General features: G+C 42.2%; 1 protein-coding gene across 1 annotated transcript in view; it reads left to right on the top strand.

Annotated features, from left to right (window-relative positions):
- ROR1 (receptor tyrosine kinase like orphan receptor 1) overlaps positions 1-24,716 on the top strand; it is a 165,999-nt gene that overhangs the window by 120,950 nt on the left and 20,333 nt on the right. Inside the window, exons 4-6 of the mRNA XM_064493507.1 lie at positions 8,875-9,002; positions 11,098-11,415; positions 12,989-13,234. Coding sequence (XP_064349577.1) covers positions 8,875-9,002; positions 11,098-11,415; positions 12,989-13,234 — 692 coding nt within the window. The remainder of the gene's footprint in view (positions 1-8,874; positions 9,003-11,097; positions 11,416-12,988; positions 13,235-24,716) is intronic.

Raw genomic sequence — 24,716 nt, 5'->3', positions numbered from 1 at the left:
TTTGAAAAAACGTTTTTTTAGTGTGTAGGTTTCCATGTTTGACATGGGCACCTCCGTGTTGCCTTATTTGGGGTTGGGGGTTAGAGGAGGCATTGTACTCACCATTGCTTTGGGGAGGGGGGGCAGTAGTCTCTCCTGACTGCCATCAGCAGAAGGAATGGGAAACAAAGCTGAGGTGAAACAGAAAAGCAAAAATTGGGGATTGGGTTTCACCCCACTTCTGAGCAGTAAGATGAAATCAAAACCCTCCTAAGGAGTCCCTAAGTTCCCTTCACCACTCTTTCCGCAGACCTCCTCTTTTTTTTCAGTCCATGGCCGTAGGCATAAAAGGAAAGTGAAAAAAATATCAAAGCAATCCTTGTAACACTTGTGGTAAAAAATCTGACCAGATTGGTATGTGTGCCTGTCATATTATCCTAAACTTCCATTATTCTCAGTGGGCAAAACTGGGGGGTAGTCTGAATGCCCATTTGGAGAGCTTCCAAAGAACATCCACTGGGTTTCTAATGAGAATAAACTTGGGGGCTCCAAGCCCCAACTGTGCACTCCCAGCTCCAGCCTAAGCTTAGGGGCAAAGTAAGCTTTTCATAGGAGGAAAAGCCAAAACACCCCAGGGCCTCTTAGAAGGTGCAAGGCTACTTCACCACGAAAACCTCAGTAAATAGAAGGGGGCCAGAGTCACTCACTCTTTTCATTAGTGATCTTCCATATTCTTACAAATACTGTTCTTGTGCAGTCCTGTCATTTCAGATGTGTGTTTAAATAGGAATAAAATCTATTACACGCACAATTTTCTTTCAAATTACATTTGTGAGATACAAGCCCGGGTAATTCTGCTCCTTTTCCAAAGTGAAATGCAACCCTTGTGTTTCTACACATCGCTATGAAGCAAAGCCAGTACCTTCCCATTTCTTAGTTGGACACAAGTGACTATTATGTGCTGCTCTGGAAACTATGACAGAACGTTATTCATCTGTTTGTTTTAATGGTTCATGGCCAAGGGAAAAAAAAACTTTTTAAAATTTAATTTAATTTTTAAAGCAAAAAAAAAAAATGATGTGAGAAAGAGCAAGGGACTCTTTTGCTAAGGAAATAAATGTTAACAACAATCGTCACTGTCTGGATGTGGGAAACAGCACAGCATCCTTGACACAGCCACCTCAAAGTCGCTCGCTCCCAAAGGCATTCCAGTAAGAGGAGGGGTATTCGGATGCGCTGAATTCTCAGCCTTGTCGATTGATGTCTCGGAGTCATCGCCCCTCTGGGCTGACATGCCTTGATAGGCTCACTTTGAAAGCTGATCTTAAAGGTCAAGTATTAACATGTTACCCTCTTTGATGCCCACTTTCAGACTGGTCTTTAAAAACAGTTTGTAAGATAACATTGAGATCACATTTTTAACCTGTAATCTCTTGACCACTGCCAACCTGGGGCAAAGTACCTTCAGTGCCCCACTGTTCCTCTTCCAAGATGCTTACTTTCTCTCTGTCACTCTGGCCAGCTTTTTCCATGTCTCCACCTACATTTGTCCTGATGCCCCGTCTCCAAGGGCCTTGTCTTCCAAGGTGCGCAGTTGGAGCTGATGTGACTTGAACTATTTTCCCTCCTCCTGGTTGGCAGTTAACCAAGGATGCTTCAAGGCTCAAAGCCTTCTCAGGAAAAGGAAGGAGGTGTTTTGGGAGAAGTGGTTAACTTTTTTAGACCACATCAGATAAGTTTCTGTGTCTCTGAGCTTTTATCCACACTGGGTAATTCTGCATCTTTTAACGTGGATTCTTAATTTTATCACATATCCCCCTTTTTAATGAAAAGACAGAGCTGGTTTTCACCTTTTAAGGGATCTGACTGCACCCCCACCAGGGAGAACCCTGCCTCTGAGGCGGGAAGCTTTGCACCTGGCCCCACGCTTACTAGAGCCAGCCCTGGGAGCATCGTGCGTGTGGACCTGCCGCGGCTGTGCGCTAACCAGATCAGCTAATATGTGGCCTGATTTACAAATTTTAAAAGGGATACCTGCCATCCACTTATGGCCACGATGGTCTTTTGGGAAGTAAATATAACTTACCAGTTATGTTTGCGTTGGTAACGTGAAATTACTTCCCACAGGAGAGAAAATAACCCGCACTTTGCTAAAGTGCTTACACACACCTAGGGATACTACATCTGTTTGAACTGTGGGATGGATTTCCTCCAAACCAAGATTCAGGGCTTTGGGGACAGGCATCTTGATGGGATTTCATCTCCATGGCTCAAAACGGAGCTCCTAAGAGACATGAGTAGGGTAAATGCAGGAGTGTTGGATGATTTCACTCAAGGTGGCCTGTCCCCCACGAGGCTGCCATGCTGTGGGCTGGAAGAGAACTCGCCTTGGTGTCCCAACTGAAGAACCATGAGAGTCAGAGCAAAGAAACCTGCTGGGGCTGTGTTAATTTGCCAGAGCTGCTAGCTCATTCATCTGCTTGGAAGCAACCACAAAGCTACTCCCAAAAGTCTCTCCCCAGCTCTGAGGCTTAAAATTCTAACTATTGCTCCTCTCTGTTGCTCCCTCTACCTTGTCCCTTGTATATAAATAAGATTTTTCATAAAAATTGAGGTGAAATTCACATAACTTAAAATTAACCATTGAAAAGGGAGCAATTCTATAGCAGTTAATACATTTACAATGTTGTGCAACCACCATCTATCTCTAGTTCCAAAACATTTTTGTCACAACAAAATAAAATTCCACACCCATTGAGTAGTTACTCCCTATTTCTCCCTTCCTCCAGCTCCTGGTACCACCAATCTGCTTTCTGCCTTATAGATTTATTTATTCTGGATATTTCATACAAATGGAATCATATAGTATGTGGCCTTTCTCATCTGGTTTATTTCATTTACCACAGTGGTCTTAAGATTCTTCCACATTGTAACATGTTTCAGTACTTCGTGCCTTTTTCATGGCTGAATAATATTCCACCATATGTGTCTACCTCATTTTGTCTCTTCATTCATCTGTTAATGAGCATTTGGGGTTGTTTCTACTTTGGGGCTATTGTGAATAGTGCTGCTGTGCACACTGGTGTACAAGTATTTGTTTGAGTACTTGTTTGCAATTCTTTTGAGTGAGATTTAATAGTTAGCGAAGAACCTTTAAGTCCATCCTCTTACCACTAAGAAGAGGCATGTGTTGTAACTGGTCTGATGACCCCAAAGAGGGATGGTTTAAGGCCTCATCCATCAGCAAGAATCAGTTCAGCTGACAAAGCCTATTAGGCCTGCCATACCATTGTGTAAAATCGGATGTGGAAGAAAGTGCTTTCTAGCTTGGAAGGTCTTTGAGATGTGGAGAAGGATCCATGTCTGTGAGCTAGCTTAGTCACATCCCCGTCTGTTGTCTTTTACGGTTCTGTTGATCAGTCTGTGCACAATGTGGAGCAGCAGGCCGGGGGTAGGAGCCAAGACAGCTCTTAGCAACACCCTCTCCTTTCTTCAGCTCTTGTTGACTGAGTTGTGCACAGTAACAGGCCGAATGAGACATGGTCCTTGCCTTAGAGTAGTGTCAAGCGGGCCCTAAACAGAAAAGCACAGTATGAAGTCAGAAATGTGTGGGAGAGGTGTGATAAAGGTGCTGGTTGGGTAGGGGGATGGGGTGGGCAGTGACTAACTTCCCTGGGAGAGTTACAGCATCTGGTTCTTAAAGATATAAAGACAATCATGAGGTGAGAAAGAGGATGGAGGGCGCCCCAGGCCTCAGGAAGAGAATAGGCCAAGCCAGCAGAGGAGCAAAGTGCTTTCCCTGTTGTGAACTAGCAAGGTCCACAGCATGGCTGGTGTCATCAGGTTCACAGGCTTGTCAGGCAGGGAATGAGGCTGGACAAGTGGGCAGGAACTCGGGAAGGGCCTTGTGCCCCGTGCTTGGGGAACTGAGGTGACTTGGAAACTAGGATGAAAATTTAGGCTGGAAATGACCTGATCTAGTCTCTGTTTTGAAAATACCCCTTTGTGACAAAGTGAGTGACAAACCAGACGAGAGAGAGATCTGCTCTATGAATGATTCCCACATCCGCCCTCCCCGTCTACCTGCTCTGTCACCTCCCTGGCACTAGGCTGGGCTGGGCCCAAGTGCAAAGTCAGGAAGATTGCTTTCCCCTTCATACGCAGACCTCTCCTCAATTGCTCTGCCTTCCTTGTACGTGACTTTGAACAGATATGTAAGTGCCCACAGCAGCTAATAAAAATCAATCTGTACTGAGCTTCCTGAGCAAGTAGGTCATTTCTCCTGGAAGTATTTAAGTTTAGAGGTACACCAAGCTCAAACAAGTAAGTGAACTGTGAATGATGGGAATTTGGCCACCCAGGGATAGACCCAGAGGGAATTTTATAAGGTTGTTTAAAAAGATTCAGTAAGGTCGTCTGATGACCTTCCTGACACCCTCACATCATAGCATCTCCTGTTCATCTACATACAATAAGATTCCCATCCCCCATTGTCCTGTAAGACTTCCTTACTTTTTTTTTACTTTTTACTTTGAAATATTTATATTTAAGAAAAGTTGCAGAAATAGTACAGTTTCCATTTGCCCTTATCCCATTTCCTCTAACGTAAACGTCTTCTGTAAACATAGTACTATTATCAAAAGTAAGAAATCAACACTGGTCCAGTACTACTAAGTAATCTGTAGACTTCATTCAGATGCCCCCAGTTTTTATGAATAATAAGGGTTTCTTTTCAAATCGTGTGTCTAAGACAACAATCAAATTTGCTCTTGTGTCTTTCTTAAATTGAGGCACGCTTCAGAAACCCTGCCCTCCCCGGAAGCACTAGAGGTTGCTGGTGGGCCTCTCATGGTCCAGACTTGGCACAACTCCATCTCAGCATCCATATGGAGTATTCTGCATCCTTTAACCCCACTCTACGCTGCCCACCCACCCATCCTTTCTCCTCCTTTCCTGTTTCCCACTCTCAGAGAACTGCATCTTGGGCTTCACAGACCCCACGCTCTACAATGCACTGTTTTCATTTTCAGAGAGCCCTCTTCTTTGTTCCTAGACCCGAGAAGTTTGCCCAGGAGATTGCATCTATTGACTCCCACTGTCACTGTCCAACTCCCATGGGCTGCGACTTGCAGTGGCAGTGTTTCCCTGTCCATGGTCCACGGTGCCTCCCAGGTGGATACTCATACGGCTGCCACACTAGTTGCCATCCTTCTTAGGCCTGTGTGGCCATCCCTCATAGGCTCCTTGCTCTGGGGAATGGGGAGACCCTGGAGATGGAGGGCAAACTGAGTTTGTGTTTCCCTATCACATGACAGCAAATTTGGAAGGTTGTGGGTGTTTGGCAATGTGGTCACTAGATCACCTTTATGAGAAACAGGAATGCCCATCACAAAGCACCCTGGCACCTTGACACTGCGGTGAGGTAGCCGGCGCATGTTGGTGCCAGCTGCTGGGATAAAGGGCCAAAATTCCCTATGCCCTCCCCTAATGCATGTTTCTTCTGCCTAGAACGCAGCCTCGGGCACGCTCACCACAAGTGCCCTTGCACTCTTGCTGCCTTGCCGCTTCGTGTTTTTAGTTTGCTGAGTACGGAGGACATCAGCAATGAAAGAGGTGTGAGCTGGAGGAAAGCACAAAGCCGATTAACGTTGGAGGAGCATTTGTTCCCCTCCCGCCACAGCAGCAGGAAAAATGGAAAGGATGGAAAGGCGATGGTGACTTTATGTTTAAAAGAAAACCTTTTGCCACCCCACAGACAGCAAAGCATCTTCACAGTAGAAAGCCCCTGTAAGCGATGCAAAAACTTCCATAACCAGCCATTGGGAGGCAGCTGTAAATTGTGGCTAGAAGCACCAGTTTGAGGCAAATCTAGCTCTTCTACTGGCTGTGTCACTTTGGACAAGTTCTTTGCCCTTTCTGACCCTACGGTTTTCTCATCTGTAAAATGGGACCTTCATCTTCTGTGTAAGACTGTGGTCATTAATATTACTTAATATTGATGACTTAATGACTTAATATTGATCTTACATGACTTAAATGACTTAATATTGATCTTACATGTCAATGAAATTTAACAGGGTGTAGCACAGAGTAAAGGCTCATTATAAAGTCACTTATTATTAGGCTGATTTAATTTAAAGGAGTGTCTAAAAGTTGAACATCGACACAGATCTAATAACCTGGAATTCAAGCTTGGACTTGAATTCTAAGTTTAAATCCTAGCTCCACCACTTACTGGCTTTGTGACTCTGAGCCAGTTACTTAATTTCTCTGAACTTGAGTTTCTCCCTTGGATACATAAGGATGATAATTCCACACAAGGGGCTACTTTGAAGAAAGCGCTTAGCATAGTACCCTGCACAGAGAGTGGCAGACACTTTCATACATGTTGGTTTTACTAGTGCTGTGGTTCTCAACCACATTCAAATCACCTAAGAGCTTTTTAAAAACCATGAATCCCTAAGCTGCCTTCCCAGAGACTATGCTTTAACAGGTCCAAGGTGGGGTTTGGGCACTGGTATTTTCGAAAGCTTCCTGGGGAGATTCTATAAGCAGCCACAGCTGAGAACTACTCCCTAGAAGATGACACTATGGTACAAACAGTATTTTATATCTGACCCCAAGAGGCTAACCAGAATATCAAGAATTCTGGGCACAGTCAAAAATTTCATACACCTGCAGCTCTAAGCCCCTGATAAGAAATAAGCAGCCAAGGAATTGCATTCCATTTGATTCTGAAGAACAGTATTCAAAGAGGCTTTTTAGAGTCTTGAACTGGAAAGGTGGTAAGAAGTTTAGCCTAAGCCTCACACATAAAATATGGGAACTCCCAGTAGGTCGGGGATTTATATCTGGAGGTAATTCCAGGGTTTTGTCCTCCCAAGAGATCTAAATTGAGGCCTTGAGAGTTTAATGTGAGGGAAGAAGAAGTGTTCTCATCATGACACCTTAAAAATCCAGGGCTCTGCTAATGCCTCGGGGTAGAAAAGCATCATCTGTAATAGCAGAGGGGTGCAGTGGGGGTACATTCTGGTCTCAGGACTTCAGTTTCCAAGATCCAAGGTTTGGTCATCTAGAAACTTCTTTCTCCCCATAGGTTTATGGTATTAGTTACCCAATAAAAGTGGGGTTAATTTTACAACCCAAGTAAAATTTAAGCCAAAAAGGCTTCAACATTACTCTAGGATTTATGAAAGTAAACATGTGGAGTGCTTGCAGGATTTTGCAACATTAAAATTTCAATGTCTTTATGTCAGTTATATGATATATCCATTTGTACGTGTAATCAAAGGTTACGTTTTTAAGAGCTTTGTGCTACAAACTATTTGGGAGACTAAATTGAAGCTACGTCCCCCATCTCCACCTTCACAATGACTGTTTTAGTGAGTAGGGAGTAGAAAGCAGCTGAAAATGAGTGTCTTAAAGCTCAGCCCTCTCAGATTTTTTTTCACCTGGTTTCCTGTTCTAGTGGACTTTACAGACTCCGTCCCTGAACCCTCAAGTGTGGAAGCCGAGGATCAGAGCGCTGACCACAGTCGATTTTACAGAGTAGAAGCTCAGTAAACAATTTAAAGATATGTCTTCTTTGGTAACTGTAGATACTTTAATAATAATCATGTGTTACCTCTGTGTAGCGCTTTTTAAAAGCTTTTACACAGTTTGATAGGATGCTCAGGACTTTGACTTACCGGGTAGAGAGTTCAAATATTATCTTCATCTTATGCATAAGAGGACCACAGCTTAGAGGACTCGGGGATCTTGCCTAAGGATATGCAAATTGTTAAACCCAGAGAGAGAATTTTGTTCTCCTATATTTTGCTCTAAAGTACTTTACCTTAGAAGAAACCCAAGAGGGAAAATGTTCTTTTGTTTAGACGATGCGTTGATTCCAGCCAGGTTAATAGAGGAGGAACATCCAGAGTGGAGGTCAGCCCATAAGTGTGACAGACAGCCTTCTGTTTGGCTGCTGTCTGCCTTCCTGAAGCAGATTGATATTCTGCACCCTGGAGTCCTTGTGCTTATGACAGGCCCTTGTGGTGGGTGATGGACTCTGTCCTTTCAAGCTGAACCCACCATCTTGGGTCCTATGCTCCAGCCTTAGGTCTCCAGGCATTTGCCACACTGTCACTCATCACATCACTTTCTGGTATCCCCTTGTCTTCAGAATAAAATTTACATCCTCTCTTTTATTATTATAATTTTGAGGCAGCAAAATTTTTGAAAGTTTTTTTTTGTTTGTTTTTGGGGACCATGAAAGCAGGTTTCCATTGACATTTTCTCTGGATTTCCTAGGACTTCGTGACTCATTTGAAATTGTCTAGTCCACAGTTTGCCTTGGACCTCTCTTTCTGCAGGGCAGAGCTAATGGGTCTTAAGCAGTGAGAAGCTGTGTAACTGGACTGCCCCCTGGTTTCTTTCCAGCTGCACCCAGCTTCTCACCCCATGGAGCCTCCTAATTGACGTTATCAGTCAGAGTGGATCTTGGGGATAATGCGCCCACGCCTTTGTAGCAAATGAAGCAAAAATAAAATCTGTGCTTAAAAAACAAAAAACTGTAGAACATGTGCCCAGATTTCCGACTCATTTCCTCTTTACCCTTACAACTACATCATCTTCCAGCCCACCACCAGCTGCGAAAATAAAAGTGTTTTCTCCCATGTTTAAGGATGATTTTGTGCTTCAGGATGATTTTCGGGAGGTGAAGGAAACTTGACCAACGTGACCAACAGATGTTTGAAGGGGTGGATGGAACTGAGGAGAAAGCTGAATTCCTTACTTAGCCCAGTCTCTAGGATACTGTGCCCGACGGTGCCCCCTAGTGACTGTCTCGGGCATCGCTCAATCAGAGCCCACATGTGTTTACTTCATCAGCTAATGTCTGTGCTCTGTTTTTAGAGATGAGTACGAAGAAGATGGATTCTGTCAGCCATACAGAGGGATTGCGTGTGCAAGATTTATTGGCAACCGCACTGTCTATATGGAGTCTTTGCACATGCAAGGGGAAATAGAAAATCAGATCACAGGTAGGTCACGACAATGGAATTATATTTACACCTTGCATCACAATTTTTCTCACCAGCAGTTTTATTGAGCTCTTCTCTTGACAAAGGATTAGGCTAGGCAAAGGGGTTAGGAGCAGAGCCGTAAAGAAGCAAGAGATATGATCTCTGCTCTGGAATTTACATTAGACTAATTTATTGAAGGTTGCCCTTAGAGGAAAAGGAGGCTTTGAGAAGTCTCACATTCATTCAAACACTCAATAAATATTACTGAGTGCTTTTGGCAGACTGAGAACTGGGCTGGGCACTCCGCATGTGATGGTGTGGCGGGTCAGCCAGGTACATCTCTGCCCTCACAGGGTTTACTGTTTGGAAGCAACATTGTGCAGACTGACAGGGGATGAATTTAGAGGCTAGAATTCTGGATACTAATCTCAATACTGTCATTACTGTGACTTTAGGCAGAAATGTCTCCCTCTCCATGAAGACCCCTTTCTTTGTCTGGGAAGTGAGTGAGGAGGTGGGATGGTCATCGGTCTCTTCCTGCTCTAGCTTTCTCTATTTCACCTTTCACTTTCCTGAACTGCATCTTTCTAATGGCAGCCTAATAGTGAAACCGTTTCCAGCACGCATGAGGCAGGTAGCGTGGGCCACCAGGCACGATTCTGTACACCTAGTTCTGATGGTCACAGCAGACTGTGCGTCTCCCATTAGTGTAGTTATGATGTCTCTGTGCCACTAAAATGGCCTTTCTGAAATTCTCATAAGGTTGCCAGCTTTAGCACTGAAAGATACAAGACACTCAGTTACACTGGATCATTTTTTACTATGAGTATGTCCCAAATGTTTATCTGAAAGTCAAATGTAACTGGATGCCTCGTAGTTTATCTGACAACTCTAGGATTTAAGAGAGGCAAGAACAAACCCAAGCAGGCACACAGAGCAGCAAAAAGTCCAGAAACTATGTACCGTGAAGAATTCGAAGGAACTGAGAGGGGGCCAGGGGAGCTATTTAACCTGGAGAAGCAACTCTAGGAGGATGTAGTTGCCACTTGCTAAAGCCCTCAGGCTTTCAAGGGGAAGGGCTCAGTGAAATTCCAGAGCAGATGTGCGACTGATGTGGAGCAGCTATTGAAGACATGTTTCAAACCTAATAAAGGGACATTTTAACATCCTTTTTGCTAAGTAGTCACAAAAATAACTGGGAGTTCTGATATAAATATTTGGTCACCCATTGGTAATAATCCTCTCTTGGACATTTTCAGTGGATATCCGCTTACTGGAAAGTAACAGTTTCTTTAAAATGAATCCATTTACCTTTGTTTAACCAAGCATTTCCCACACTTGTTTGGCTCTGGAACCCATTTCTCAAATACTTTAAATATTCTACAGAATGAGTGTTCTAAGGAACATACTTTGAGAAGCAGTGTACCAGCAGCCTTGTCGGAGGCTGCCTTATGAAGTGTAAGCTCCTTGTCAGTAGAAGTCTGCGAAGAGGGGCCAGTGTACTTCACAGGAGTAAGGGGTTAGGCTCAGTGACCCCTAATATTCTGTGATACCCTCTGGAACAACTGAATTGTGCCCTTTGAGAACTTCCAAGTGAATTGCGTCATTTTCAGAAGACGGAATAGAAAGTATTCAAGCCCCCAAAGAAATTAAACAAGTTACCCAAAGTCATCCAGCAACTCAGAGGCAAGACTCAGAACTAAATCCCATGTTCGGTCTCAGCCATTGCGTAAAGCGAGTTCTGCCCCGCAGCTGTCAAATGTTTTAGAAGCCTCACAAAACTAATAAAAAGGACTGGATGAAACAAAGTTCTGTTGCTTTGTAGTAAAAAATGAAAAATATATTGTACTTTAACGTAATTAATTCTTTTTATTAGGAAACGGTACATATGTAACTTAATCCTGTTTTTTTAACTTTGTAGTCAAAATGATTTTTTTCAAGCCAGTGAAAGTAAGCTGCTTAGACATCTGAAATGAATCTCCTTCTCCTGGCCTTGTCTATTTGAGTACTGCAGATTCCTTCCAGTGTGTGTTTACATCTGATATCTGTGGACTAGATACCCAGAGGAGATAAACCCTGCCCCTGGCAGTTAATAATTGTGTTTGTTTTCCAGCTGCCTTCACCATGATCGGCACCTCCAGTCACTTATCTGATAAGTGTTCTCAGTTCGCCATTCCCTCCCTGTGCCACTACGCCTTCCCATACTGTGACGAAACCTCGTCTGTCCCAAAGCCCCGGGACTTGTGTCGCGATGAATGTGAAATCCTGGAAAATGTCCTGTGTCAAACAGAGTACATTTTTGCAAGATCAAATCCCATGATTCTGATGAGGCTGAAACTGCCAAACTGTGAAGATCTCCCCCAGCCAGAGAGCCCCGAAGCTGCCAACTGTATCCGGATTGGAATTCCCATGGCGGATCCCATAAATAAAAGTAGGTGGTAGCCCCTGACCGTCTGTGCTGCCTTGGGGGTGAGCAACCCCATGGCACAGTGAAAACCGTGACCCCCAGTAATTCTTCATATTGGTGGTCAGATTACAAAATGTTCCAGTGGGCCAAATACCTTGTCAGGGCTGGGCATTCAGCAGTGGATTAGATGCAGTGCCTATTTTCGAGAAGTTGCGTGAAGATGGTAATTTAAAAATATGATTTTTGGTTCCTTAATGACTTAAAAATAGAATTGCCCTATGTCCCAGCTATGCCACTCCTGGGTATATATCCAAATGAACTGAAAACAGGTGTTCAAACAAAAACTTATACAAAACGTTTTGTAACCACTCTATTCACACTAGCTAAAAGGTGGAAACAACCCAAATGTCCATCAGTGGGTGGGTAAATAAACACATTGTGGTATATCCACATAATGAAATATTATCCAGCCATAAAAAGGAATAGAATCCACATGCTTTAACATGACTGAACCTTGAAAACACTATCATAGTGAAGGAAGCTGGACACCATTGTATAAGTCCATTTCTATAAAGTATTCAGAGTGGACAAATCCACAAAGATAAAAGGCAGATTCGTGGTTGCAAGGGGCAGGGGGAAGGGCGGAGGTGACTGCTTAATGAACATAGGGTTTCCTTGGAGGATGATGTAAGTGTTCTGGGATGAGATAGTGGTAAAAGTTGCATAATATTTTATGTTCTAAATGCACTATTGGTAAATTTTATGATATGTGTATTTTACTACAATTAAAAAAAAATATACATATGAGGGTTTGCCTCCATCCTCCATCCTCTCACCACTGTCAAATAAAAGACTTTTTCTGTGCATTTCCCTTTCATCTATAATTAAATTCACTAGTAATGTTTTGGTTTCCTTTTGGTAGTTAATACTATTTTATTAGTTAAATAAGTTAATGCACCTAAAATGCTTAGAACTATGTTTAACATATCATAATAACAACATCGTCATTATTACTGTTGTCATGTTCATCTTATCGTTACCCATCCCAATTTCATTTTATTTCAATTGAATAGATTTTGGCAGTGCTTTCAAGCAACAGGGAGGAAGACTTAATAGAACCTGCTTCTCAGGGGTGCCCAGTGCATCACAGTGATGGCCCTAACCTCTGCCAGAGACTCAGAGAGCACTGCTGCTGATAAACATTTGCTGTGAACTAGATTCTTTATCACATGACTCATGTCTAAGGTCATGAAGCGGAAATGCAAGGTGGAGTCCCTGCGCCATTCAGTAGGAAGTTACTCCAGTGCCCCCGCGTCCCGCCACAGTTCTGATTTTTTCCTGTGTTCAATATCAAAAATACTTGTGGAGGGACTGGTTTTCTTCCTGAAGCACAAGCTGTAAATCCTCCCAGGAATGTCCTTGCAAGGCTGGCTCTGTGCCCCAGCGCAGCAAGCGAGGAGGCTGCCGTGTGGCCCCTGGCCAGCAGGGAAGCTTCGACCATCACAGTAACCGCATGTCCTCCCTCCAGACACTGCTAGCTGGGACGACATCTCCTCTGTTTCTTTCTCAGTTTGGATTTTTTTGTTGTGCATTTCAGATCACAAGTGCTATAACAACACAGGTGTGGACTACCGGGGGACCGTCAGTGTGACCAGATCAGGGCGCCAGTGCCAGCCGTGGAATTCCCAGTACCCCCACACCCACACCTTCACTGCTCTCCGCTTCCCAGAGCTGAACGGAGGACACTCCTACTGCCGCAACCCAGGGAATCAGAAGGAAGCTCCCTGGTGCTTCACCCTGGACGAAAACTTTAAGTCTGATCTGTGCGACATCCCAGCATGTGGTAAATACCAAGTCATTGCCTTTAACATAGTCAATCACTTTTTTTTAAATCCTTCTTTTCCATTTTTTTTTTAAATATATTTTTATTGAAGTATAGCCAGTTTACAGTGTGTCCATTTCTGGCGTACAGCATAATGCTCCAGTCATACATAAACATACATATATTCGTTTTCCTATTGTTCTTCACTATAAGTTACTACAAGACAATCACTTTCAAAGCTCCCCCAACTCCAGGCCCCTTCCCTTAGGAGAATCGAATAAGGAGGCAAAGGAGAGTGATAGTGTTCGTTTGATCTCAAACCCTGTTTCTAGGAGAGATAAGCCTTGCTGTTTTGATGCAAAACACCCTTTAGGGTACCAAAGCACACTCTCACGATGTAAACCACTTTTATCCCTGCCACCATTGTGTTAGTGGGTATAACTGGCACCATCGCTCCAGAGGCACAGGTGGAACAGCTTATCACAGTCATTCATGGAGTAAAAGACATTACCCACAATGGTCCATGTCCCAGAGCACCCTCCTTAGCACAGCAGGTGTACTGGAAGCAGAAAGAGAAGTGTTTTCCCTGTGTCCTTGAGAACAGCCGCAGGGAGGAGGAATCTATAGCCATTACTCAGTCATCCAGAGCATCGCTGGATCAGTGGTGGATAAACGGCGTCCTTTCATCCTTTTATACCACAGAAGTGTAGACAGAAAATGAAATTTCTGAAGTAGTTTGTCCCTTTTTCTAGAAAATGTTTGGAGGGTAGGAGAAAGAGAATGAAAATGGTGGTGAGACCTGGGAGTTTGCACCGTTTTGGAACTGATTCACCTTCCTGATCCTGGTTCTCACAGACGATGTCACCTGAGTTTTCCAGGCATCGTGGGAGGGTCAGGATGTGACAGGAAAGGGAAGCCACACCAGTAAAATGGAGATAATGGTGATATACATGCAGGGTCTTTTGTGAAAATAAATGAGGCGTTCCCTGAAGAACTATGATGTCTGGAGGATAGTAAATGTTGAATAAATATTTTCTAGTGTAATTATAATATAGTCAATATATAAAGAGGAATCTATCATAATTAATATATATATATAGTCAGCACTTATAGAGGAATGTTCGTTCTCTGTTTAACAAATATTGTTTGAGCCCACTATGGAGTAGGGAGGTTGAAAAAGGAAGATGTGATTCACGTACGATCACAGTGCAGTGTGTATGATACGGTAGGCGTTGGCACAAGTGCTGTGGAGTGTAGAAGAGGAAGCTAAAACATACTGCAGAGGTCATTAGGAAAAAGTAATACAAATATTACAAGAACCCTTAGTGAGGAAAATTGGGGAAACTCTTACACTACAGTTTCCTTCTTTCATGTTCTCTGTACCATATTGTTTTCACCTGCCAGACAGTTTTCTGGAAGGTGAAACAAGCTCTGTTTGAAAAAGAGGGGGATCAGATTCTTTTTGTATCGCCGGCTTTTAAATGCCTTCATGTGCAGCATAAAGAACAGAGTGTGATGTTAACTCTTCCAGAGCCACCATGGGCAAGTTCAGAAAAAATTATCCTGTATTTTTAAAATGGTTTGTGCTTAATACTTTATGACTTTTCCCATATGCATTATTCAACATTAACAGGAAGGAATTTAATTAAATGTAGATTTATAATCCTTTTCTTGGTTGCCCCATCCCCTCTCCTAAACCAGGTGGGTGTGAGGATGTGTGAGAGAGCCAGGGATAAAAGCTGCTTTTACTGAGCACCTCCCACATTCCAAGCATAGTGCTTGGGGTTTCACAGGCTTTATTTATACTCACCCTCACACTGTGACAGGTATTATGAACCCTATGTTGCTGGTGAAGAAACAGGCTCAGGGAGCCTCCAAGTCACCCAGCTGGTAAATGGCAGGGCTGTCTGACTCCAGGGCCATCTTCTTGCTGCTCCCCTGTGCTGGCTCAGGATGCTGATGTGTGTCCTCAAGGAGACCCAATGACTGGTTGTAAGGAAGAAGCACATGGTTCATGCAGCCCTAGGTGAACACCGTCGTCCTTTAGGGGACTTCTGACCACTGATTTCCAACTATAATGCTCATGAGAAGCAGGGAGGTAGTTTGCTCATAAACTGGAAGATTTGTTGATAATCTGGTTCAAGCTTTATTACAGTTAGTTTAAGTCAAGACTTGAAATGATGCCTAAAGAATAATAGTTTTCATTTCAATGGCTTTCCTGAAGCTGTCAAGGCAAACACACTCTCTGAGGGACGAAGGAAACCCTTGAACAGTCTTTCAGACTGTAGATAGAGAAAGACCACCGACATTTGCAAAACACCTACCCTGTGCCTACATGGTTCTCCGTGCTTTACATACTCACCTCCATGTAAATCTCATCACCACACTGTGGGGCAGGTGATATTCACATATTCTGCCAAGGTTCAGGAGGGTTAAAGGACTTGTCTAAGTGAGAGAACTGACTCATGGCATTGGACCTTGAACCCTCATCTCTTTGCATGGAGCTCTGACCAAACTCAAAGCTTGTGCTCTTTTCCCAGACACTTGGCTATTTCCCAGTTAAAGATTTCTCAGAGACAAATAAAAGAATTTTAGGCTCAGCCTCTGGATTCCAGTATACTGATTCCCATAATCTGATATGACATCAAAACATGTTCCCTTGCTGATGAAGAAACCCATCACAGTATTACTCAGTATTTTATTGTAGTATTAATCAGTACAGTGATGTTGGAAACCCCTCGGATATTTCTTTCTGAATATCAATCTACAGAATTCTGAGGACTGGTCAATTCTAGTCACATGAGAGATAAATTTAAATGAAAGCTGAATCTAGAGATGACAAGGCGGTTTTCACCACTTACAGTAATAATTTTTTTTTAAAAAAAAAAGAACATTTTCATTTCATTTTGAAAGAGAACAGTTCCTTTTGAATTCTTCAGGCCAAGCCACAAATACATCCATGAAAGGAGCAGGGAATCCTTGACATGTGATCAGTAAGAAGCTGCTGATATGTCAGCGGCTCCCCAGGGTGTGAATTAAAGAAGAGAGCAGGTCAGCATCAGCTGTTCCAATGCAAGGCTTCTTGTAATTGCCCCTCCATCGCCCACCTCTAACAAAATAATCATAGCAGAATCCTACTTCTCTAACATTGCTTTAGAGCATTTGATTTCTTTTCTCGTTTCATCCTTACAAAAATCATGACAGATCAAGTAGGAATTTCCTGCCCTGTTTCACCGCATGAGACAACCAAGGCCAGGGAGGTGGGAGGACCGACCCAAGAACACAAATCAGTTAATAGAAACCAGGTCTCCCATCTCTAGGGACTCTCACCGTGCTTTGTTGCATACCAGGGGTTCTCAAAACAGCGGAAGATTCCAGGGAAGATCTGGCAGTGTTTGGAAGCATTCTGGTCATCACAGCCGGGTGGGGTTGGGGGTGCTCCTGGCATCTGTTGTGTAGAGGCTGGGACACTGCTCAGTACCCCAGAATGCACAGAACAACCCACACAAAGAATCACCCTGCCCAGAATATCAGTAGTGCCCGGTTTGGGAAACCTTGAGACTGAAAAAGAATTCTACCATTTGGACTGTAGAATACAGTATGTCGTGTATACTGTGTGCATGATACGGTGTAGACTGTAGAGTAACAATAATATTATGGAGCAGTTACCATTTACTGAGTGCTTACAGTGAGCCACTGTGCTGTTTTTTATGCATTATCTCGTGTATAATAGTTTATAATTGTATGAGTTGAGTTTTATTCTACCTAAGAAGAGAAAAATGAGGCTTAGAGAGATTAAATATCTTGTCCAAGGCCACATGGTTAATAAGAAGTGGACCCAGGACTCAGACCTATAGCCAGTCTTGTAAATTCTATAATCTATGTATGTATGTGAGTGTGTGTTTGTATATATAGATAAGTAGGTAGGTAGGTAGGTAGATGGATGGATGGATGGACAAGTACTGAGAATAACTTTGCATCTTATAATGAGTTGCAAGCTTGTGGGGCATATTTGAAATGTAGTCCTTTTCCTCCTTCCTCTCAAACGGGATGGAGTCTCATGAGAATATCCCTGCATTCTTTAGCTAAGTCAACGTTAAGGAGATTTCATAACCTCCATGGGGTTTCTCATTTTCCTACTGATATCTTTTGTTTTCGTTTCAACGAAGTAAAGCTAAAAGAAGTATAGGCCTAATTAAATGCAGAATGTGAGCATTTGTTGTACTTTCTAGAATAAAGGCACTTGAGAACAGTCTGCCCCAGATCGTTTTATCTGTGAACTTTCACTCTAAAAGAGAACATGAAATTAAACACAACCAAATATGTCTGCTGTGAATTCTGGGAACTAGCTTAGCTAGGACTGTGTGCATGCACCCAGGCAGTGCTTGGAGAAAGTGAGAGAACAAAAGATAGTTTGAGCAAGACTTGACCTCTCGTTGTCCCTGTCTTTTGTTTCCCGTCCGACACATCTAATGATTACAATGGTTATTACTGAAAGCAATACGTGTTGCACTTCTACTATGCCTTCAACTTTGTGAACAAGCTAGATCAGACCATGTCCTCGTGTAGTTTACCATCTAGTGGAAGAATCAGATGGAAAAAATATAAATCACATTAAGCACTGTCTTACAGTCTCCAACGTTAATGTGGGCTGTTGTGTGCTTTGCTATTTGTGCTGTGTGATGTCTGCTGTGAATTGTCTACCATCCTAAGTTCTTTACAACGGCATCCGGCCTGCAACTTAGTTGATGCTCAATAGAATGTGTTGAATTAACCCGCATAATAAGCCACAGGATAAAGGCATCTCCTCCATTTTGCTGTGAGACAATGTTGTTTTTACCAAAGGCAAGATCAGGTCCACAGGACCATCACTCTGTCCACCATGCTACAACTACTTCAGGAACAAATTCTAGCTTATTCAGAGGAACAAACATTCCTTTATTATTTTCCTTTTCCCTTTGATCATTAGGAGCTCTCTAGGTCTTTGATTTTCTTATTTGAAGCCCCAGGGATGTAGGAATGGAGCCCCCAGCCACAAAGACATCTACTCTGAGACCCCAGGATGCTCTGCTTAGCCTCAGCCTGATCTGGACCAGCTCCCCCGGCAGCTCCACCCAGGTCTCACAGTGTTTGCCCTTTTCCCATTAAGTCCTTGGGCTCCTCCCTTCCTGGCAGCCCCAGGTCCCCAGTCTTCAGAGTTGGCCATCTTCCCTGAGATCCTGCCTGCAAACCTTCATTCACTACGCTTTCACCTCTAGTCCCTGTGGCCACCTTCCAAGCCAAATAACGTGGGCTGGGTGGAAACTAAGTCGAAAAAGAAACATTTGCCTGTGTTCTTTCCAGCTGGCACCTAGGCACACCTCCCAGCTTCACGGTTTCACTGCAGCCCTTATCACTGCTTTCCTAGGCAGCTCTGAGGGTGGAAGTGCAGAAAATGTCTTTCTCTGGGAGCTCCTTTTGCAACCATCTGGCCATTTCCCTTTGGCTGTGTTCTACCATCTGACTTACGTTCCTTCTGTCTCCCCAACTAATTGAGATCCCCTATTTGTTTCTTTCTTAAAGTGTATGGGGAAGCAGAACCCTGATTCCATTGGTGTTTTCATATTCAAACCTTCGCCCTTTATTTCACTCTAGATCAAGTCCTGAGGCCACATTTCCTCTCCTACCAGGCCAGCATATCTGACTCATCTCTAAATAAAGACTTCTCCATCTACCAAACAACCAGAACTTCCCAACAGTGGTATTGTTTTTACTCCTCAACCAGCTTGGCTGAAGAGTACCCACTAATAAAAAAGAGTAGTGAACCATTTGGCTCCATTTGGAGTTTTCATACCTGGCCTGTTGCTTTTGTAATTCCTTTTAAGTCCTTGCCTTGCAATGGTTTGCCAAAGGGCACGTTGCCCAGTTCTGTGCCTGAATAGCCCTGACTTGTCCCATAACCTTACAAACATCCACCCTGGGTTCTGCTTTGTCACAATCCATTTTCTCCAACATGGTGGTTTACAGTTTGGGGCAAGGCAGATGTTTTCCAGATTGCGAACACTGCAGTTTTTAACTCACTCTGTCAGCAGCCTTCTCCCATATTTCATAGAGGACCTGTTGTAAGGCAATTTGTCTTTCAGCCATTTCTTCAAACCAAAATTGAACATTACAGTGAATTGGATGGTGGGGAGGGGGAGAGGAGGAAGGAATAGAGCACTGCTTTGTAGAGTTTGAAGCTTTCCGGAAGAGTTATTTTTTGTGCTACAGAGATTTTCAAGATGTCCTTTGGTCTCCAGTCTTTATATATTTTCAGCAGAGTAAAGAACGATAGTTACCAAAAACTTGTAACTAAGTCATGTTGCATAAACATTCTTAACCATAAAATAATTTTCTTTCAAAGTTTTTTTTTTATTGTCCCCAGTATATATGGAGTCATTGATCCAATGTGTCAGCTGCTCTAGCAATAAGCTGTTGGAAGCTGTTAACTGTTTGAGCCCACCACAATACCAATAGGAAGTGTTCCTTGTCATCTTAACCTTTTGGTGGCAGAATTCTGATATGACACAACAATGACTGTTGCTGTTGGCTTTGTATCAGTCAAGGTTCTGGCAGGAAACAAAAGGCACAAGCAAATAGACTAAAGAGAATTTTAAAAAGAGGTTGTTTTTAAAGGTGTTGGCAGAATTAGGGTAAACCAGTAAGGTGCAGGACTGGGGCTAGCAGAAGTGAGATGACCATTCGAGGCTGGGAGAGTCAAGGGAACATTCGGTTATCTTACCCAATAGAGTACAGCTAAGGCTGAAGAGAAGGCTGTCCATTGCATGCTGTGTGGCCTTTGGTAGAGGGGTGCGGGCAGCCCTCTGCAGCCCAGCGAGAAGGGAGCCAGGGGAACAAGCACACCAGCCGTACTCTCTTCTTTCCCTGGGGTTCTTCTTATCATGCCAATGCCTCCCATCCGCTGGACCTAACTGGAAACCAGAGGGCAAGGGTGCCCATTAATATTGTACATGGAGGTCAGCCTCAGCACACAGCAGGATAGTAAAGGACTAAGACTGGATCTGGTGGGCTGCAGACACCAAGGAGAAATATTCATCACTGGCTTTAAATCAATTGCTTCGTAAGCGAGTCAGAAGTTCAAGAGGGTTCTAAATAAGGTATGTCAATGCAGTTTATAAATTCAGAGAACCTTGAGATGAGCCATAGGAATCAACCAGCATCTGCTTGAACATGCCAGAGACCTCCAGAGACAGGTACATCTCTCTACCCCAAAGTGATTATGGGATGGCTCCCCCTGCTCAAAATCTGCCTGGTAAGCCAGAAACCAAAACTTACATGTGAAATCTCCTGATTGAAAAAAAAATGTTAGCCACTAATGCAAATTTAAAACAAAACAAAACAAAACCCTAGTAAGGGACAAGTCTACATACTAGATCTGGCTTTTAACCTCTGGTGTCATTTCTCATCCAAATTTGAAGACATCTGTCACATCCTTCATTTAATTTTTAGTTTGGTCTGAAGAACATGTAACTATTCCCACCTTTCCTTACTCATCCTCTTCCTCCTCTCCCCCTCCTCTGGATGTTTTTTTGCTTCTTCAAAGCCCCTTTTGGGATGAGGGTATAGCTTAAGGGTAGAGCACATGCTTAGCGTGCACGAGGTCCTGGGTTCAATCCCCAGTACCTCCATTAAAAATAATGATAATAATAAAGTAAAGTTTATTTATTAAAAAAAGATTTTTAAAAAGCCCTTCTTAAAAACATGACTCTTATAGTAGAAAACACTTTTTGGTGTCTTTTAACCAGAGCAGACCAGAAGAAGACCGTGATGTCCTTGACCATGACTCCTTGCTGCCGATGAAGGGTATCTTGTTGCTTAGATGTGCCATCTGTGAAATTTTTTTGAGCAATTTCATCATGCTGCTAGGTCCCATTGAGCCTTCAGGTCTTCACTAAAACTTCTTAGTCTTCTTTTATTTGTTTTGAATTTGGTTACATCAGAAGTTATTTGGTAGATTTGCTAGATCATGGACTTCTCTAAGTCTTTAACCTAACTGCAAGCTACAATATTTATATGTAAAATTTCAGCTGCTGGTTTTGGGTCATTGTTTTAGCCCGTTGTGTATAATTCTCTAAAATTTTATTTCTATAGTTAATTAGGTATCTTTCCTAGATTCAGGCCATTTTCAAGTTTGATGAACAAGTCATCATCCAGAAGTTGGTGATAGTGTTGAACAAGCACTGTCTCTTAAGGACAGCCCTCTATAATTCGACGTTGTTTTGCTGATTAACACTATTCGAGTACAACCATATGGTGAAGTACAATTCATCTATTGGTATTATTATCTAACCCTCCATCATTTGTCCATAGTATATCATGAATCACTTGATCAAATGTTTTACTGAAGTTTAAATGTGCTTGGCCTACCACGCCAAAATAATCCTCTCAAAGATGAAAGAGATTTAATTTTATAAAACCTATGGGATTTTGACACTTAGAGATTAACCCAATTAAAAAGTGGGCAAAGGATTTAAATAGACATTTCTTCACGGATGATATACAAATGGCCAACAAGCATATGAGAATATGCTCAGTATCGTTTGTCATTAAAGAAGAGCAAATCAAAGCGACCATGAGCTCTCACCTCACACCGATTAAGGTGGCCACTATCAAAAACAAATGGAAAATAACAAATGTTAGCAAAGATGTGGAGAAATTATCATCGTTTTGCACTGTAGATAGTAAGGCAAAATGGTGAGCCACAAAAGAAAACAGTATGGATGTTCCTTAAAAAATTAAAAACAGAATTACTGTATGATCCAGCAATCCCTCTTCTGGGTATATATCCAAAAGAATTGAAAGCAAAATCTCAAAGAGATATTTGCACACCCAGATTCACTGCAGCATTATTTACAATAGCTCAGAGCAGGAAGCAAGCCAAATGCCCACCAATGGATAAATGGATAAAGAAAATGTGGTGTATTCTTACAATGGAACATTATTCAGCCTTAAAAAAGAAGAAAGTCTTGTCACATGCAACAACATGGATGAACTTGAGGACATTATACTGAGTGAAATAAGCCAGAAAAAAGACAAATACCATATGATTCCACTTATATGAGGTATCTAAAGTGGTCCACCTCCTAGAAACAAAAGGTAGAATGGTGGTTGCCAGGGTCTGAGGGGAAGGGGAAATAGAGAGTTGTTGTTCAATAAGTACAGAGTTTCAGTTTTGCAAAATGAGAAAGTTCTGGAGAGCAATACAACAGTGTGAATATACTCAACACTACTGAAATTTACACTTAAAAATGATTAGAATGGTAAATGTGTGTTTTTTTAACCATAATTTAAAAAAATTTTTTTTTAATTAAAAAGGAAAGATTAGCCTGACTCTTTGCTTTCATATAGGAGGAAACTGAAGCCCTGAGATTTAAAGTAACTTTTAGTGAACTTGTGTGGATTCCAGTGACTAAGGTTTTTCTCAAGTGCTCACAAATGAGTTACTGCCCCTAACCTAATGTGGTTAAAACATTTTCTGAAGAGAAGTATTTTAATCACTATGTATGAACTATGCAGAGTCTTTTAAAGAAATCATTTGAGAATACACAAGGCAATAGATCATCTACTTAGATTTTCCATCATTAAGTCAAGAGAGCGAATGGCTGGGCCCAGCGTGCCAACTGAAGGCCTAATTACCACGTTTTCTCCTTTGGCTTCCAGGTATGTGTCAAATACCACCGGTGCAGGCCCCTATCTGCTGTGGACCCACTTACTATGTAGTTTTCAAATAATGAATGGTGGTGATTCCTGTTTGTTTTCTATGGCTTTAAAAATTTTTTCAGACAAGATCGTAATTTAATCTTGTTTAATCTCCTTTGAAATTCTGTAAGATTCCTTCCCACCTTTGCCAGATTTGCAATCTGAGTGTTTTCTTGTTTTAACTCAAAGTTATATCCCAGATGATGTTTCACTTCATGAAAGTACCTTTTGAATGAGAAATCATGTTTACCTTGCTTTAAGCCCCAGGAGACGAAAGAAGTATTTTCTCCATTATTTTTAATTACTAATCAAAGTATTGAATATCATTGTAAAAATAAAAAAGGAATGTCAGATGTGAACTGTGATACCAAATTGTTGATTTTTAAAAGGAAATTAATCATGTGGTCCGGACTAAATTGTTGGTTTCAAAAATCCCAAGTATTTAACTTGATGTAACTAATACATGCATTTAACTTTTAAACAGTTATTCCAAAGTATTAAAAATCTTCCCCATTCTAGTTTTCAGCCAATTTTCTTTGCAGTGTGTTGTAGGAGTTCATTACCCTTTAACGTGGATAGTAAGAATACTGTCCATTGTTCTTATGTGACTGTTTTTAATAGTATGATTCCCACTAGATAATGAGTCAGTCCTTACTGAGAAGAAATCTTGGAATCTTTAGGAGAATGAGGAAAAACAATTTTATATGGTATTTTAATTATTATTAGTCATGTGATTTAAAAAGCACAAAGGCATCGAAGGCAGACAGCCTTGTCTTCCATCCGAGACCCCACCACTTCCTAGCTTTGGCGAGTTGTTGTCCTTTCTCAGCCTCAAGTTGTCTGTGTGTAAAGCCAAGATAAACCCAAGTGCTAGGTTAAAATGAGTAATAAAAATGCTAGGACATTAAAGAGGGGTTGGGCAAATGTTAGTTTTCTAATGTTGCATGTGTAAGGTTAGTTGCTCTGCTGAATGTTTTTATATGGAGTTTTTTGAGCCAGACATGGACTCCTCTTCTGGCCAAGTGCAGAGAGCCGCCTGGGAAAGGAAGCGTGTTGTAAGACGCACAATAGGCCTGAATTTGTTTTCTGTCACTTCCAACACGACCACGTCGTATTCTGCCTGATTATTTCACTTGGCAAGGAGACATCGTGCTCGTTTGTATATCCTCAGTATAATCAGAAGGAGCCAAGTTTGGCGGTGTTTAAAGGATTTAGCTTCTTGAAGTTTGTTCTCCTGCAGACCTACCAGGGGATTTGTCCCAGCCCTCCCGTGTACAATCAAAGGCGTTCCGTGAATAATCTGTTACGGAATGAGTACAGAATAGACTCCTTTGTTAGCCAGACAGGTGAGAGCCTTATTTTCTCTTTTTGCTAAAAATGTGGGCCAGAAAAATGACTAGCATTACTTTTGTACTAAATTAGCCTCATTCCTTTTGTAATCTTACCCTCATAATGATTTCACTGAAAATCCAAGAATAACAAGAGGGATTTTCCCCCCCCTAGGGTGTTGAGAAATTTGAAATTTGTTTTAAAATGTGAATACTAATCATAGCATCCAACAACTGTGCGCCAGTTTTCAATTTCCCAAGATTCCTTCGTGAATGTCGTTGCTCACATGAACTAAATGGGATTGGTAGAGTAGGTATCATTACTCCCCTTGAATAAATGAGGCGATGGAGGTCAGAGAGGTGGTTTTTAGCTTAAGGTTATTTAGAATTTCCAGCCCAAAGCTTTTATTCCCTGAATCTTTTCCTGGTCTAAGGGT

Source organism: Camelus dromedarius, chromosome 14 (genome assembly GCF_036321535.1).
Source record: "Camelus dromedarius isolate mCamDro1 chromosome 14, mCamDro1.pat, whole genome shotgun sequence".
In the NCBI taxonomy this organism is placed as follows: Eukaryota; Metazoa; Chordata; class Mammalia; order Artiodactyla; family Camelidae; genus Camelus; species Camelus dromedarius.
Note: the sequence above shows the minus strand (reverse complement) of the source record. Positions and strands in the feature narration are given on the sequence as shown.